This window comes from Halyomorpha halys, unplaced genomic scaffold, assembly GCF_000696795.3.
Source record: "Halyomorpha halys isolate HHAL.00 unplaced genomic scaffold, Hhal_1.1 Scaffold250.1, whole genome shotgun sequence".
NCBI lineage: Eukaryota > Metazoa > Arthropoda > Insecta > Hemiptera > Pentatomidae > Halyomorpha > Halyomorpha halys.
Genome location: NW_027108814.1, coordinates 598,769 through 613,479, shown reverse-complemented (window position 1 = coordinate 613,479; position 14,711 = coordinate 598,769). Strand labels below are relative to the sequence as shown.

At 32.2% G+C, this 14,711-nt stretch overlaps 1 protein-coding gene across 1 annotated transcript in view; it reads right to left on the bottom strand.

The window, feature by feature from the left end:
• LOC106680205 (esterase FE4) overlaps nt 1-14,395 on the bottom strand; it is a 36,317-nt gene extending 21,922 nt beyond the window's left edge. The window contains exons 1-5 of the mRNA XM_014419737.3: nt 14,295-14,395; nt 8,834-8,953; nt 7,970-8,113; nt 421-568; nt 160-345 (exon numbers count right to left, since the gene is read on the bottom strand). Coding sequence (XP_014275223.1) covers nt 160-345; nt 421-568; nt 7,970-8,113; nt 8,834-8,953; nt 14,295-14,354 — 658 coding nt within the window. The 5' untranslated portion in view covers nt 14,355-14,395. The remainder of the gene's footprint in view (nt 1-159; nt 346-420; nt 569-7,969; nt 8,114-8,833; nt 8,954-14,294) is intronic.
• Nucleotides 14,396-14,711: the final 316 nt, after the last annotated feature.

The following is a 14,711-nucleotide window of genomic DNA, read 5'->3' as shown; positions in this document are numbered from 1 at the left end:
TGTAACGGTGGATATTTTGATGAATAAAGGTGATTATTTGAAAATATTTATTTATTTATAATTTCCCCCAAAAAAACGACAGGACTTTTTGAATGACCTGGTATTAATCATACACAAGAAAAAAATAGATTTTGTTCACTCTCTTTTATGCTAGGTTACCTTTACTGAGCGGAGATACAAGATGGAAGTTGACGCTGGCCCCACCGGCACTCTCCCCCATTATCGTAACCTTCTTGGGATGTCCACCGAAGACCGCGATGTTCTCCCTAATCCAGCTCAGAGCAAACTGCTGGTCCTTCAGTCCCATGTTTCCTGGGAGGTCTTCGTCTTCGAAGCTCAAGAAACCTAAAATACATTGGACATATATTATCATTTAAAAGAATCTATGATATGTAAAGAAGCAGATCCGTAATACTTTACCGAAAGGTCCGAGCCTGTAGTTGACTGATACTACAACGATCCTCTCGTCCATGAAGTACTCCGGTCCATGCAGGGTCTGTCCCTGCCCGAACTCGAATGCCCCTCCGTGGAAGTAGACCAGGACTGGCAGTAAGTTGCTGAATAGGACCTGGATTAAGAATGTTACTTATAAAAGTTTCTGTTGTAATGTGCATTATAGTATTTTTTTTAATTATAATATTTTTCTAAATAGGGACATAGTCCAACTTTAACCAAGTATCAATAGTACAAGAGCCGGTAAGAAAGAAAGGCAGTTATCTCACCCCAATTTTTGATTATTTCAATAAAAACTATGTATAATTACTAATAAAAATTGATGAGTCTGCCAATTATAAGTAGGGGGATTAAAATATGGCAGCTGTTTCAAAAGCCTAAAAAAACATTGATATTTTATTCGGAGCTCTATATCATAAAAACTACCAACAACTCTAGAAAATCTAAGAGAACATTATTTAAAGGAGAATAAATTTGCTGAAATATTAGCCCTAAAAGAGCTATTTACATCCAATAGTTCTCGAGATATAGCTTTTTAAAAAACAAAATTTCTTAAAAATCTACTGAAAGACTAACCTTTAATAGATTTTTAACTACTAATAGTTAGTTAATTTATTTTGAGAAATCGATATCTCAGGAACTATTTGACGTACAGATGTATATTAGCACTCAAATTAAACCTAGTTTAATGGACTAAACAGTAGTTAATGAAGTTTTTCTTCGTAGTTGTAGTGGCTTTCATGATATTCGACAAAATAAATTCACGTGTTAATTTCTAGTTGTTCAGAAAAAAAATTTGATTTATAAAAAATGAAGTATATAACCTTTACCTTCGTATGAATAGTAGTATTCATGATATTTGTTATAATAAATTGATTTATAGTTGTTCGGACAATAAGTTTCATTTATGAAAAACTTAATTTCTGAAAAATTAGACGTACAGATGTCTAACAGCCAGCACTGAAATTAAAGCTAGTTAAATTTACTACAAAATAGTTTATAACGTTTATCTTTGTAGGAGTAGTAATTTTTATGATATTTGACAAAATAATTACAAACAATTTTAATTTATAGTTGTTCGGATAAAATGTTTGATTTTTGAAAAAATATATCTCTAGACTCATAAGACGCACATATGTCTGCCGAAACTCAAAATAAAGGAAATTTAACTTACTATAAAATAGTTTATGACACTTATTTTCGTAGGGGTAGTAGTTTTTATGATATTTACAAATGTTATAAGGTTCTGGCGATATAGTTTCCCAAAATAAATTTGCTATTGATTTTCCGTTACGAAATGTTGCTTTTTTTATTAAAATGTATCTATAAAACTATTGAATGTGCACATTTCTATCATATTTTAGGAAATTAAATTTAATTTAAACAATTTTCTATTATGTTTTCGGTAGTTTTAAAGATAAGGAGCTCTGAATAAAAAATTAATTTTTTTAATGTTTTGAAACGCCATTTTTTATTCCATCTAACTATAATTGGCAGACTCGTTAATTATGACAAGTAATTATGCATAATGTTTTTATTGAAGTAAAAATAATAAGTAAATATTTGGGTGAAATATCTGATTTTTTTCTACCGGGCTCGTGTCCTATGAAGAAGTAACTATAAAACTAAATTCAACTATATTGATAAATTCCAACAAATCCCATCAAATCACCTTTACCCTTCGTCGTAAACTGTCCTACAGTTTCATTTAACGATGTTACTCTTACCCCTGTCGAACAGATCCGCTACCTTGGACTACATTTGGACAAGCGATTAACATGGAATCCTCACACCAGACTGAAAAGACAGGAAACTGCACGTCGATTTCGACTATTACAGCACTTACTAGACAAACGATCTAAACTTCCAACACATTACAAAAGACTGATCTACATGACTGTAATAAGGCCAATCTGGACATATAGAGTTGAGCTTTGGGGCTCCACTTAACCTTCGAATTCCTCTCGTATCCAATCCTTACAATCCAAAATCCTTCGTAAAATCCTCAATGCTCCTTACTTTGTCACAAATAAAATCATACATAAAGACCTTAATGTTCCTTATGTAACCGATCTAGCCCGAACCAGATATCACTCCTTCCATATAAACTCTCTAACCACTCAAACTCCTTATTTTCTAATCTTGCATCCTCTTCCATTCCTGACAATCCTCCGAAGCGTCTGAAAAGAAGATGGCCATGAGACCAGCTAAGGTAAAATGTCATTAGAGTGCTACCAATGGGTAGTTTCTCTACACGCCTGTAACACTCCAATTTAACTTAGATCAGATTTACTAAATATATTATAATGTACAGTTGTAAATAGCAATAAATAAATATTAAAAAAAACAAAAGTTTTTAGTTTTTCCTTTGTTTTTTTATTTGTGTTTCTTTTAAGGGAACCCCTGACACCTAGTTTCTATCTCTCTTAGCAGTTTCTTCCCTGAGATGTTTCGCTCCAAATGCTTCTAGAACTCTTTCGACTTCACTTTTTTCTACAAAGGTTTTTATTTGACATTGTTGTTCATTGTAGAGGTAGTTCCAATCGCTTTTTTGATCTTTTGGCCTTCCTTTTCCCATTATATACTTTTCATTATAACTCTGGAAGACGATTGTCGATTGGTTAGCACAAACGTTTTGTTTGGGTTCTATGCGTACATTTTTCATTTATTAATAAGTGACAAAATTGGCTACAATTTGAAACTAATTTCAGACCTGTAGCACCATTAACACAAATGTGTGCATACATACATAAGTGCCCTATAGCACAAGAGCCGGAGAAAAAAATGCAGTTATTTCACCCCAATTTTTTATTACTTTAATGAAAACTATGTATAATTACTAGTCAAAATTGATGAGTCTGCCAAATATAGGTAGGGGGAATACAGAATTGCGGCTGTTTCAAAACCTCAAAAAAACATTAATTTTTCATTTGGAGCTCTATATCTTAAAAACTACCGATAACATTAGAAAATCTAAGTGCACATTATTTAAAGAAGAGTAAATTTTCTGAAATGTTGGCCCTAATAGAGTTATTTACGTCCAATAGTTCTCGAGACGTAGCCTTTTAAAAAGCAAAATTTTATAAAATTGTACTGAAATATCGGTAGAGAAACCTAAATCTCAGGAACTATGTGACGTATAGATGTCTATTAGCAATCAAATTAAAGCTAGTTTAATGTACTATATAGTAGTTTATGACCTTTACCTTCGTAGGAATAGTTTGCATGATATTCAATGAATAAATTGATTTATAGTTGTTCGGATAATAAGTTTGATAAATGAAAATTTTTTTTCAGAAATCATTGGACGTGCAGATATCTGTCTCTACTCAAATTAAAGCTAGTTTAATTTACTATAAAATAAGTTGTAGTTTTTGAAATTTACAAAATGTTCTAGTTGTCCGTATAAAATGTTGGATTTTTGAAAAAATATATCTCTAGACCTATTAGACGCACCTATGTCTGCCAACACACAAAATATAGGAAATTTAACTTACTACAAAGTAGTTTAAGACAATTATCTTCTTAGGGGTAGTAGATTTTATGATATTCACATATGAATATAAATTTGGCATATGAAAAACACCTATAAATCAATTTATTTTGGCAAATTTCATGAAAACTATTACTCCTACGAAAATGAACATCATAAACTAGTTTATGGCTCATTAAACTAGCTTTAATTTGAGTACAAATAGACATTTGTACGTCAAATGAGTTTTGACATATAGATTTTTCAAAATAAATTCACTAACTACCGATCTTTACGTTACATACAACATTTTTATGTTGGTTTTTAAAAAGCTATATCTCGAGAACTATTGAACGTAAATAGCTCTATTTGGGTTTACATTTTAGCAAATTTACTCTACTTTAACTAATGATCTGTTAGATTTACTATTGTTGTTGGTGTTGTAAAGATATAGAGCTTCGAATAAAAAATTAATTATTTTTAGTGTTTTGAAACAGCCGCCATTTTTTTGTTCCCCCTACCTATACTTGGCAGACATAAATTTTTACTAGTAATTAAGTAATTAATTCAATTAAGTAATCAAAAATAGAGGTGAAATAACTTTTTTATTCTCCTTTTGGGCTCTTGTACTACTTGGATTTGTGACCAAAAACTGACACACCGGTGTCTCAAATTCAGGCCAACTTGTACTACCCAATCCAAGTAACCTATTCACTTGCTTGCGCATTTGCGATTTTGCCATTGTTTCCCAAACGTGTAGAGGTACCTTTAAATCAGCCGTGAGTCAACCAAGTGAGTTCGGAAGTACTCATGGAACAAACCTTTATAAAAATTGAATCCTGGGAGTAAAAACTGGTAGTTGAGTGTAATATTGAACGAATCACCTCCTTGCACAACAGTTGTTCTAGAAACAGTACTGTCTTACAAATTACTAAGAAAAGCACTAATCCTTCGTTGACTTACAGCAGTACAGGATTTCCTTAAATTTTGTTACTTAAGGCAGGGATTCTCAACTTCAATGGTAAGCAGATCCTCCACATGTCAATTAATTAATTCATTTTAATTTTTTCATTTCAACAAAGGAGTTTTTTTTTATTAATGAGGCATGGAACATCAAAATCATCTATCTCCCTTTCTCGTATTTTGTTATTATTTTTTTCTTTAATAGTTTTGGACTAGATTATCGCAAGGTAAAAGGATTTTTTCCAAAAGTAATTAAATCGTATGTGATATATATTTTCTATTTTCATAAAATCATAAATAACCAATTTTTTTTTTTTTTGGAGTGGAAGGGTTGAGAGGGGGGATTTGAAATTTAAATCTAAGCTAGGTTTTAGAGAAAACTGATTTTTTTCGAAGAATTGAGCCATTTTTTAAAATATTGATAGTCATTCCTACATAGCTTAAGACGTGAATGTTTTTACGCCTTATTTACACGTTAAAATCAGAAATATCACGTACGGATTTGTTTTATTATTTTTTTTTTTGAATAGTATAATATGATTTTTGTACTTAAAATTGCAAAAACTTTTAATTCAACTACGTTTCGGCCGATCCGGCCATATTAAGAACGATCCTAATTTTAGTATCATAGCCTTACATTAATTTATAAAACATTGCCTATTGTGCCCAAGTCAATTAATAACAAATAAAATAAACCTGTATTTGTCACTTTTAATGATAATTTCTAGCCATCACAATTTTTGTATTTTACTATCATTAATCCATCACGGTACCATTTAAATTGGAAGTTATCCGAAACTTTGGACGTGTAATATGTTTTAATAATGAAGGTTGAGACTGTTTGGATAATTTTTGTTATTATTAATTATACTAGTTTATTTATTACCTCTTATTTTTAATTTAACCATTAATAATAAATTTAAATTTAAATAATATTATGAAATAAAACTAAATATAAATTTGTTTTCAACTTGAGCTACAACTAGTAAAGCAACAGCCCGTGAGAACCGTAACCTTGGTTACAGGGAACTTTAATGCAATGCGTATGTCAGATCAAATCTCTACCACAGAGTCTTTGACAATAGTATTTTATCTCTGATAATGTCGCTAACAAAAGTAATGTGTGAATTTTGTACGATTGATTACTTAAATGAATGAATTCCAATTCAAACCTTCAAACCAAGGATAAAACTACAAATTTCGAACAAGAGAATAAAAGTATATGCTAACTAGAATAAAATTTAAAAAAACAAACTGTTTTTTCAGAAACCATTTTTGATTGTTTCTTGAGATGAAGAAAACGACTATAACTTATTATTGCCTAGTATATAACCATTTATAAAACCGTCTATATATTAATATACTAGAATAAAATCGGAAAACATCGGTGGCTCTCGGTTATTTCCGATTTACCAGTCAGTTTTGATTGTTGTATTTTTATCCTTTATTTAATCATTAAATTCATTCATAGTTCGTATTTATTTGTTTTAACTTCTGGTAACAAAGGGATATGGTTAATTATTTCAAATTAGGAAAATTAAATGTTCTTTTAAGAAATATATATAAATTTTTAATTGCTCATTTAAGCCATGTTTCACTATTTCAGTAAGTATAAGACCTAGCTAATATTTTTTTTGTATTTATTGTAATTTATAACTGCACAAAATACAATAAGTAAATATGTGGAATGTTTCAAACATTTAAAAATCTTGGAAAGGAAACGCCCAATGGTGGTACTCCAAACATTAATTTAAATGAGAAGGTCCCGTGGCCATCTTCTTTTCAGACACCTCGGAGGATTATCAGGGATTGTTAAGGATGAGAGATTAAGAATTAATGGGTTAGGATGGGTAAGGAGTTTGGAATGACACGCATATCTGTTTTGGGCCAAATCTGTAACGAATGGGATGTGCAAGGTCTTTGTGAATGAGTTTATTTGTGACGTAATAAGGAGCATCAAGGATTTTACGTAGGATTTTGGATTGTAAGGATTTGATGCGGGAGGAATTTGATGGTTTGGTGGAGCCCTAGAGCTCAATTCCATATGTCCAAATTGGTCCGATTAACGTAGTGTATACTAATGAATAATTAAGAACTAATGGGTTAGAATGAGTAAGGAGGTTGTAATGAAAAGACGCACATATATTTCTAACTAATATTAAATACCATTTTTACATTGACTTACATTCAATAAATTATTAGAGCTGTTTTTAAGAACATCGATTCTATTAAGTGGCACTTCACTAAAATTATCCAAGTTGCTGTAACTTTCCAGGTATAATAATAATAACTATAATATGAACTGCTACAACCCATGAAACGTTAGAGGTTCAGTACTTTGTAAGAAAATACTGTTTTTAGAACAACGGTTATACAGGTAGGTGATTTTTTCAAGATCACGCTCAACAGTGAGATTTTTTTTCAGATTAGGGGTATCCACTTCAGGAGGCTGGATAGACCCCCGGGGGACTCTAAAACCCACAGAGTTGACTACTGTAGCCATGTAACAGAATAAATAATTATCAGTCACAGCCCGATTCCTTGGACTCAGTAGCACAGCGCATGGGCGAAGCATGGGAGCAGGTGAGGACAGTAAAAAAAATTAGTAGTTTAATAAAAAAAAAAAATATTTTTTCAGCAAATACTAATTGTAATAACTAATAAAGCAATGAGACAATTATATTTAATGTCCTTAAAATTTTGGTTTCATTCTCCTTTTATGTGCTGAAATTTCACAACCTGATTGACTATGATGGCTTGCCCTCCCCTAGTTTTGATCCTGGGTCACCACAATGCCTTACCTCTGTGCCACCTCGCTCCCTCTCTGCTGCATATAACAACCTTAAATATATAATTTTAAGGCTGTTCACAAACGTACACACACACATTTGAGAAACGCATGAATTTCTGTCAAAAGCTTTAATTTAAAATTTCGTACAATCGCAATACTCCCCTTACTGTATATTCCACATATCACGAAGCGAAAGTAAAAATAAATATGTACTGTATGCAATCTATGTTACTCTAAAGCGAAACCATGCCCCGGAATGGATTAGATGATAAATTAAAGGCATTACTTACATCTGGAGTGTATACACTGAGGTAGAGACAGTCTTCACTTCCTGATATCCTTCCAGGGATGATAAGGTAGTCGTACTGTAAGCATTCTTGTCCAGGGCTCACAGCGTCCCTGACTCCGTCCCATTTATCAGGAGATTCCGGGTCCTGTGAAGGTAATAGGAATAATTATCATATAGCTTAGCTACCAAGGATAAAGCAGGATACTTGAGAATAAAATAGTGGAGGGAAGAAGGAGTTCAAGGAAGGCATCTGGTTAAGCCACTGCGTATACTTTCAAATAATTTAATGTTTAAAAAAACCTCCTTCGAAAAAAAAAAAAAACAGAATACCAAAGAGTTTAACAACACAAAAATAAAAAAAAATGTAGTTACTATGACGAAGTGTATGAATTTTGAGAAAATTTTTGAGCAAACTTTTTTGCTTTTTTAATTGTTATATCTTGTGACTGAATGGAGTATTACTATGTGATATGTGTTTTTACAATTGTACAATAATTTCCTGATGATGCCTGTAGGGGCGAAAATTTGGTGGAAACCAATAAATGGATTAATCTATTTAAGAATGCAATGGTCTTTTTGTAAACACAAAAGAGGTATAATCATAATATTCAAAAAAGAAAGTGAAACCTAAAAGGGAGGAGATGACCCCGCCCTCGGAGCTCAGGCTTACATTGAGGTTAATAGGTACCCACCATTTTAATGTAAACAGAAACAAAAGATGCCTCTTACAACTCGGCCACGCCCCTGGAGTTTATCATAAGTCTCGTCTTTTTGGCTTTACTTTTTCTGGCAGCTTAACCTCTCCCTTATACTCCTACCACCAAGAGTATACATATGAATTTTTATAATAAACGTTTTACTTTACCTTGAATCTTCGGATGCCAGTTGGAGGTTTGGCATATGGTATCCCTTCAAATCCAACGAAAGATTTGCCATTTCTACTTTCCATCCATTTGCCGCGCAAGGTCCCATTCTTCGTAGCCACCTGCAAAAATATAAATAAAAATTTATTTTTTTTAGTGTAAATAAAATTTCTCCTAAATACATTACTAGTAATGAACATGAATCTCCTATTATAGTGAAAAGTACGTCAGGTTGTCGAGGTATGTTGTCATATGACCTCAGACAATACGTGCTCAATAAGGTCAGGGTTAACAAACTTCGTACGATCGGCGTTTTTTTTTTCCCACCAAAAACCCCTACAAAATTTTAATGGCGTATTTATAAACAATGAACTTTCTCCTTTTACTGTAGAATATCTACATTCTAAGGAGTCCTTTGGAGTGTATTATTTTTGTTGTCAGTATTAATAGAAGTGTATAAACATGTATTTAACAAACTTAAATGTAATAAAAACTTAATCCTAATACTACGTGACCTTACGTAGTGTGTTGCCAACGCACCGGAGGGGGGGCAGGTGTTAACGTGTTGAATAACGGATTTGTACAGTACTGAAGTGAATCGAAAAATTTGATGTGTCGTCGCTTGATGAACTCCGGCACAGTAGATTACTCGAACAATTGATGCAGCTCCGGTGGCCTCTTCCTCCTCCACGATGTTGTGCGTACGATTTTCCTCAACATCGAATCCTGAAAAGTTTGAAGAAGGCGCTGGGTTCCACCTGATATGTGGGTTAACAATGGTGCCCCATATAGTAGTGCAGGTCTCAGAATACCTTTGTATATCTGCAGCTTCAATCTCAATGAGAGAGCCGGAGAAGTGAGGAGGTGGTTGAGACGATATGACTTTCGTCTTACTGTTCTCGCCTTCTGATATAAATGGGCAGAGAGCTTAAGATGACGGTCTAGCTTTACGCCCAAATATACGATAGAGTTGGAAGGTGAGCTCACCGTATTATTCACATGGAGAGTCTTCGGCAGTCTTGATCTCTTGTGCGCTGTGTGCGCGAACACAACACAATCCGTTTTGGCTGCATTGACTGAGATGTTCAAGTAGGCGTTTTAAAAGTATGCCCAAATCCTTTAAGGGTATTCGCCTACAGTTGATTGGAGGATAGCAAGTTCTATGGATATTCACTTTAGATCCTTGTGAAAAGACGGCAGTGTAGTGTCCGCCTTTAGATAGGCACACAATTATTAAGGATATAGAGAGACTTGATAACACAATTATGAATATTAAAACAATGGTAGAATTATCTGAGAGTTTTTTTAAAGTATACAAGTAACTCACCTCGTTTGGAATTTTCTTGATAGCTAGATTTTGTACTAGTCCATTGGTGTGGTAATAGTTTTCGTGAAGCTCTTGTATGCTGTATTAATGTGGTCTTGTACAGTAGTTATGTGTAAGACTGTGGGAAGTGTTCTATTACTGACGTGCCATGGATATCGTGTAATCTGACTGAAATGAGTTTGTTTGGCTTCCCCATAAATATGTGAAGCAAATGTCCAAAAGGGTTTTCAGTAAGTGTGTGTCTGTGTGTAGTCGTTGTCACAATTTAGGGCAGATCGTCAGAGAAAAAGAGAGTAAAGGAGCTCTAAGCGTTATTTAATGAAAGCTGTGTCTGCTTCACGTAAGGACCCTATGCCTTCCTTCTATCGAAATTAAGTCCTATGTATACACGAGGGCATATAGCAATACAGAGTATGAAAGTTATGTTTTGGGATTTGTCGTTAGTTACTTTGATTTTCCACAGATTAAACCAGTCCTAAATTTGTATTAAATAGTTTAGTAGGGTCATTGAACCTTGCATGGAATCCGTATCGTCGAGGTAGGTCAATGTGAGGGTATTATTGTCGAAATGATCTCTCCGTCTGTTTGATAACATGTTTAGCAAAATTATCTAGGTTTTTTACTTCCCCTAAAAAAACGAGGATAAAAGATACTTCAGTACCTTTGTCAAAGAAATACCTAATTCGTATTTTTTCTAATAAATGTCCTTTTTCATGACGCGTCATAAAGACATTGTGTAAACTTCAACATTTTCATAATCCGTTCCGAAGGTCCTATCCTGCCGATGCCCTGGTCGAATTTTTACATTTATTTCTTTTCATTTAGAAGTATTTATTTTAGAGAGTTCTTGGACAACCTTTCTGATACATATTCATGGAAGTATTAGTTTAGTATTAGTATTAGTAAAAAAACTTGAGAGGTTATTGTTAATTAGGAACCTAGATTTTAAATCTTCCTGAAGGTCTGCATCTGCAAGTAATTTTTTTTTATTTATTTATTGATATTTACAACTGTATAAAAAAATACAAGTAAATTTGATCATAATGACATAATGATATGATACAGGATGTAGAGAAACTACCCAGTAGTAGAACTCTAAAAACAGTTTACAATATAAGATCACGAGGCCATCTTCTTTCACACTTAACATGTGAAATGATTTTTGGTGGTACCAAAACTATTATTGATTACCTGATTAATTAAATAAAAATTGAATTATTTTTTATTTTGCCTAAAACAACTAAACGGTGCATCCTAATTAAAAACTTTTTTCAAAATTTTCCTTTAAAGTTCTTTCAAAACCTTAGAAATTGTATAACACGTAAATGCAAACGCAATTCTAGCGGTCCTAAAGGGGTTACTAAATATTTAGTTTGATAAAGTAAATTTTAAAAAATGAGTAACGGATTTTAAATTTTAGATCTATCTTCGAAATGAAATCAAATAAAAAATCTTTATTCTGGGACACTAATAATAACAATTTCAGCAACTTTTGTCTGACTATATTAACTGATTTTAAAAATAATTAAATAAAACTATTAATAAATAATAATTGATGAGAAGATGGTTGGGAGGGGTGGGGGTGCGGTTAGAATATAAAAAAAAATACGTTTCGGCCAGATTTCTAGCCTTCATCAGAGCTAAAGACAAAGAACGAGATAACAACCAATGAATACAAAAAATAAAAACAGAATGACATATTGTAAATAATTCTACAGAGTGAAATAAATAAAAAAAAAATGTTAAATATTTATTTATTGCTATTTACAACTGTACATTATAATACATTTAGTAAATCTAATCTAAGTTAAATTGGAGTGTTATAGGCGTGTAGCGAAACTACCCATTGGTAGCACTCTAATGACATTTTACATTAGTTGGTCTCGTGGCCATCTTGTTTTCAGGCGCTTCAGAGGGTTGTCAGGAATGGAAGAGGATGCAAGGTTAGAAACTAGGGGGTTCGAGTGGTTAGGGAGTTTATAATGGAAGGTGTGATATCTGGTTCGGGCTAGATCGGTTAAAATTAAAATAAAGTGAAGAAAGAAGTGGAAAATAAAATGTATGTACATATAATTGGATAAGTAAAAATAACATAATTAAGGAAATAAAATTTGAAATTATATAAAATGAAAAGGAATATGAATATTTTCGTTTATTAATAATTTAAAAATTATTAAATAATAGCTACTAGTTATTTTTCATCTAGATAAAAAAAAAATTGGGGTGAAATGACTCTCGCGGACTCTTGGACTGTGTGTGCGACCACTAAACGTATCATGCATTAAGCATAAACAATATGATATTCAAATACCTCAATAATTTCTGATGATATTTTATGATCACGAGCAGTTCATTGTATCTTTCTGAATCACTTGAGCGTTTGATAGAAAAATGAAACGTAAACTGCGAGAATCCTTAATGTTCCTTACTTTGTCACGAATCAAGTCATCCCTCAGAATCTCAATGTTCCATATGTTGCCGATTTGGCCAGAACCAGATACCATTCCTTCCATGATAAACATCTCAACCACCCAAATCCACTTGTTTCTAGCCTGGCTTCTCCTTCATTACCTAATAATCCTCCTAGGCGTCTGAAAAGAAGATGGCCTCGAGATCTTCTCCTCTAGAAATGTTATTGGAGTTCTATCAGTGGGTAGATTCTCCACATGTTTGTATCAAGTCACTATGTCACCTACAGCTAATTTACTTGTTGTATATATGTGTATACAGTTGTAAATAACAATAAATAAATTATTAAAAAAAAAAAATGCAATAAAAGTCCCTATCCACATTATCATCGATGAAAATAATTTCGAAATATGGCGTCTTGTCGAAGGGTATTGGATGGTAACCTCAGACCATCTTCAAAGTTGAGACTATTTGGATAACTTTTGTAATTATCAACAAATTAAAATATCTATACGGTATTTTTGGAGGAAGATTGTAGGATTGTGGTGAAAAAGCTACACAAATAGCAGAAAAGTTGTTTATTAAATTAATAAATAGAATAGAATAAATTAATCGAAAACTATTTATTGAATAAATAAATATTTATTATTATATTGATAATAATAACTAGAATAAATATTAGAATAGAATAATAAAATAGAAAATAAAAATAATGGAAAAAGAAACAAATGGAATAAAATAAATAAATAGCTTTTCTGCTAATATTGTACCTTCTTGTGAGTGGCTTTTATTTTTCTACTAATACAAGAGTCCAAGAGAGGGAAAAAGTCAGTCATTTCACTACAATTTTGGATTACTTAAAGGAGAACTATATATAATTACTAGTAAAAATTGACAAGTCTGCCAAGTGTATAGTTCGGAGCAATAAAAAATGGTGGCTGTTTCAAAACGTTTAGAAAAAATTAATTTCATTCGGAGAGCAATACCTTTAAAACTACTCACAACAGTAGAAAACTTAATAAAACAGAATTTTAAGCATAGTAAATTTACTAATATATGAGCCCTAATATCGTCATTTACGTTTAACAGTTTTCAAATTACAGCTTTTTAAAAAGCAATACTTCATAAAAAATGCACTGAAAAATCAGTAATTAGTTAATTTATTTTAAGAAATCTATACCTCAAAAACCATTCGACGTACAGATGCCTATTGCTCTTTATTGTACTATAAAGTAATTTATGGCGTTTATCTTCGTAGGAGTAGTAGATTTAATGATATTTGACAAAATAAATTCACATGTTGGTTTCTAGTTGTTCAGATAAAAACTTTGATTTATGATAAAATATATCTCAGGAGCTATAAGACGTACAGATGTCTGCCAGCACACAAATTATAGTCAAATGTACTATAAGGTAGTTTATAACGTGTACCTTTGTAGGAGTAGTAGTTTTTTTTCTAGTTGTTCGGACAAACTTTCTGGATTTACAAAAACAAAATCTCAGTCTGTATGTCTGTAAGTTTTCATAAATCAAAAATCGTATCCGAAATTATTAAATTGTATAAATAAGCTCTCATCCCTACTAATAACTTAAAGTAGCAATTGTGTCTGAATGTCCTTTTCCGGTAATTCAAGATTCCTGTTGCTTTCATGTGTTTAAATGAAACTGATTTAAAATTTAATGGAATTTAAAAAATAAATAAATAATAATTAATTTAAAAAACTCACTTGCGGCTCGTCAAGCTCAGAGCAGAAGAAGAAGCACAAACACAGAAGTAGCTTTAGCATGACTGTGGCCGCTGTAGGACTCCACAATACTCCAGGGTCTTCGCCCCACTCTGCGGCGGGGTCCCACCAACCTCCGAACTCATGAACTTACATAATTATGATTACCATATTTAAAAAAAAAATACATATATATATATACATTGTGGCCCTTGAGGAACAGCCAATAAGACAACCATATTGAGGCGACGAAACTTTATTGTTTGCTGAGTAACGTCCTACAATGAAAAACACATTTTTTTAGAATAAAGAATTTCTTCAAATAATTATTTTAAAAACTACACTTCCATAGTATAATTTGAGATTATGAATTAAATGGTAAATTGAATATTATGAAGAAAATGGTCATGGGTAAGGTCA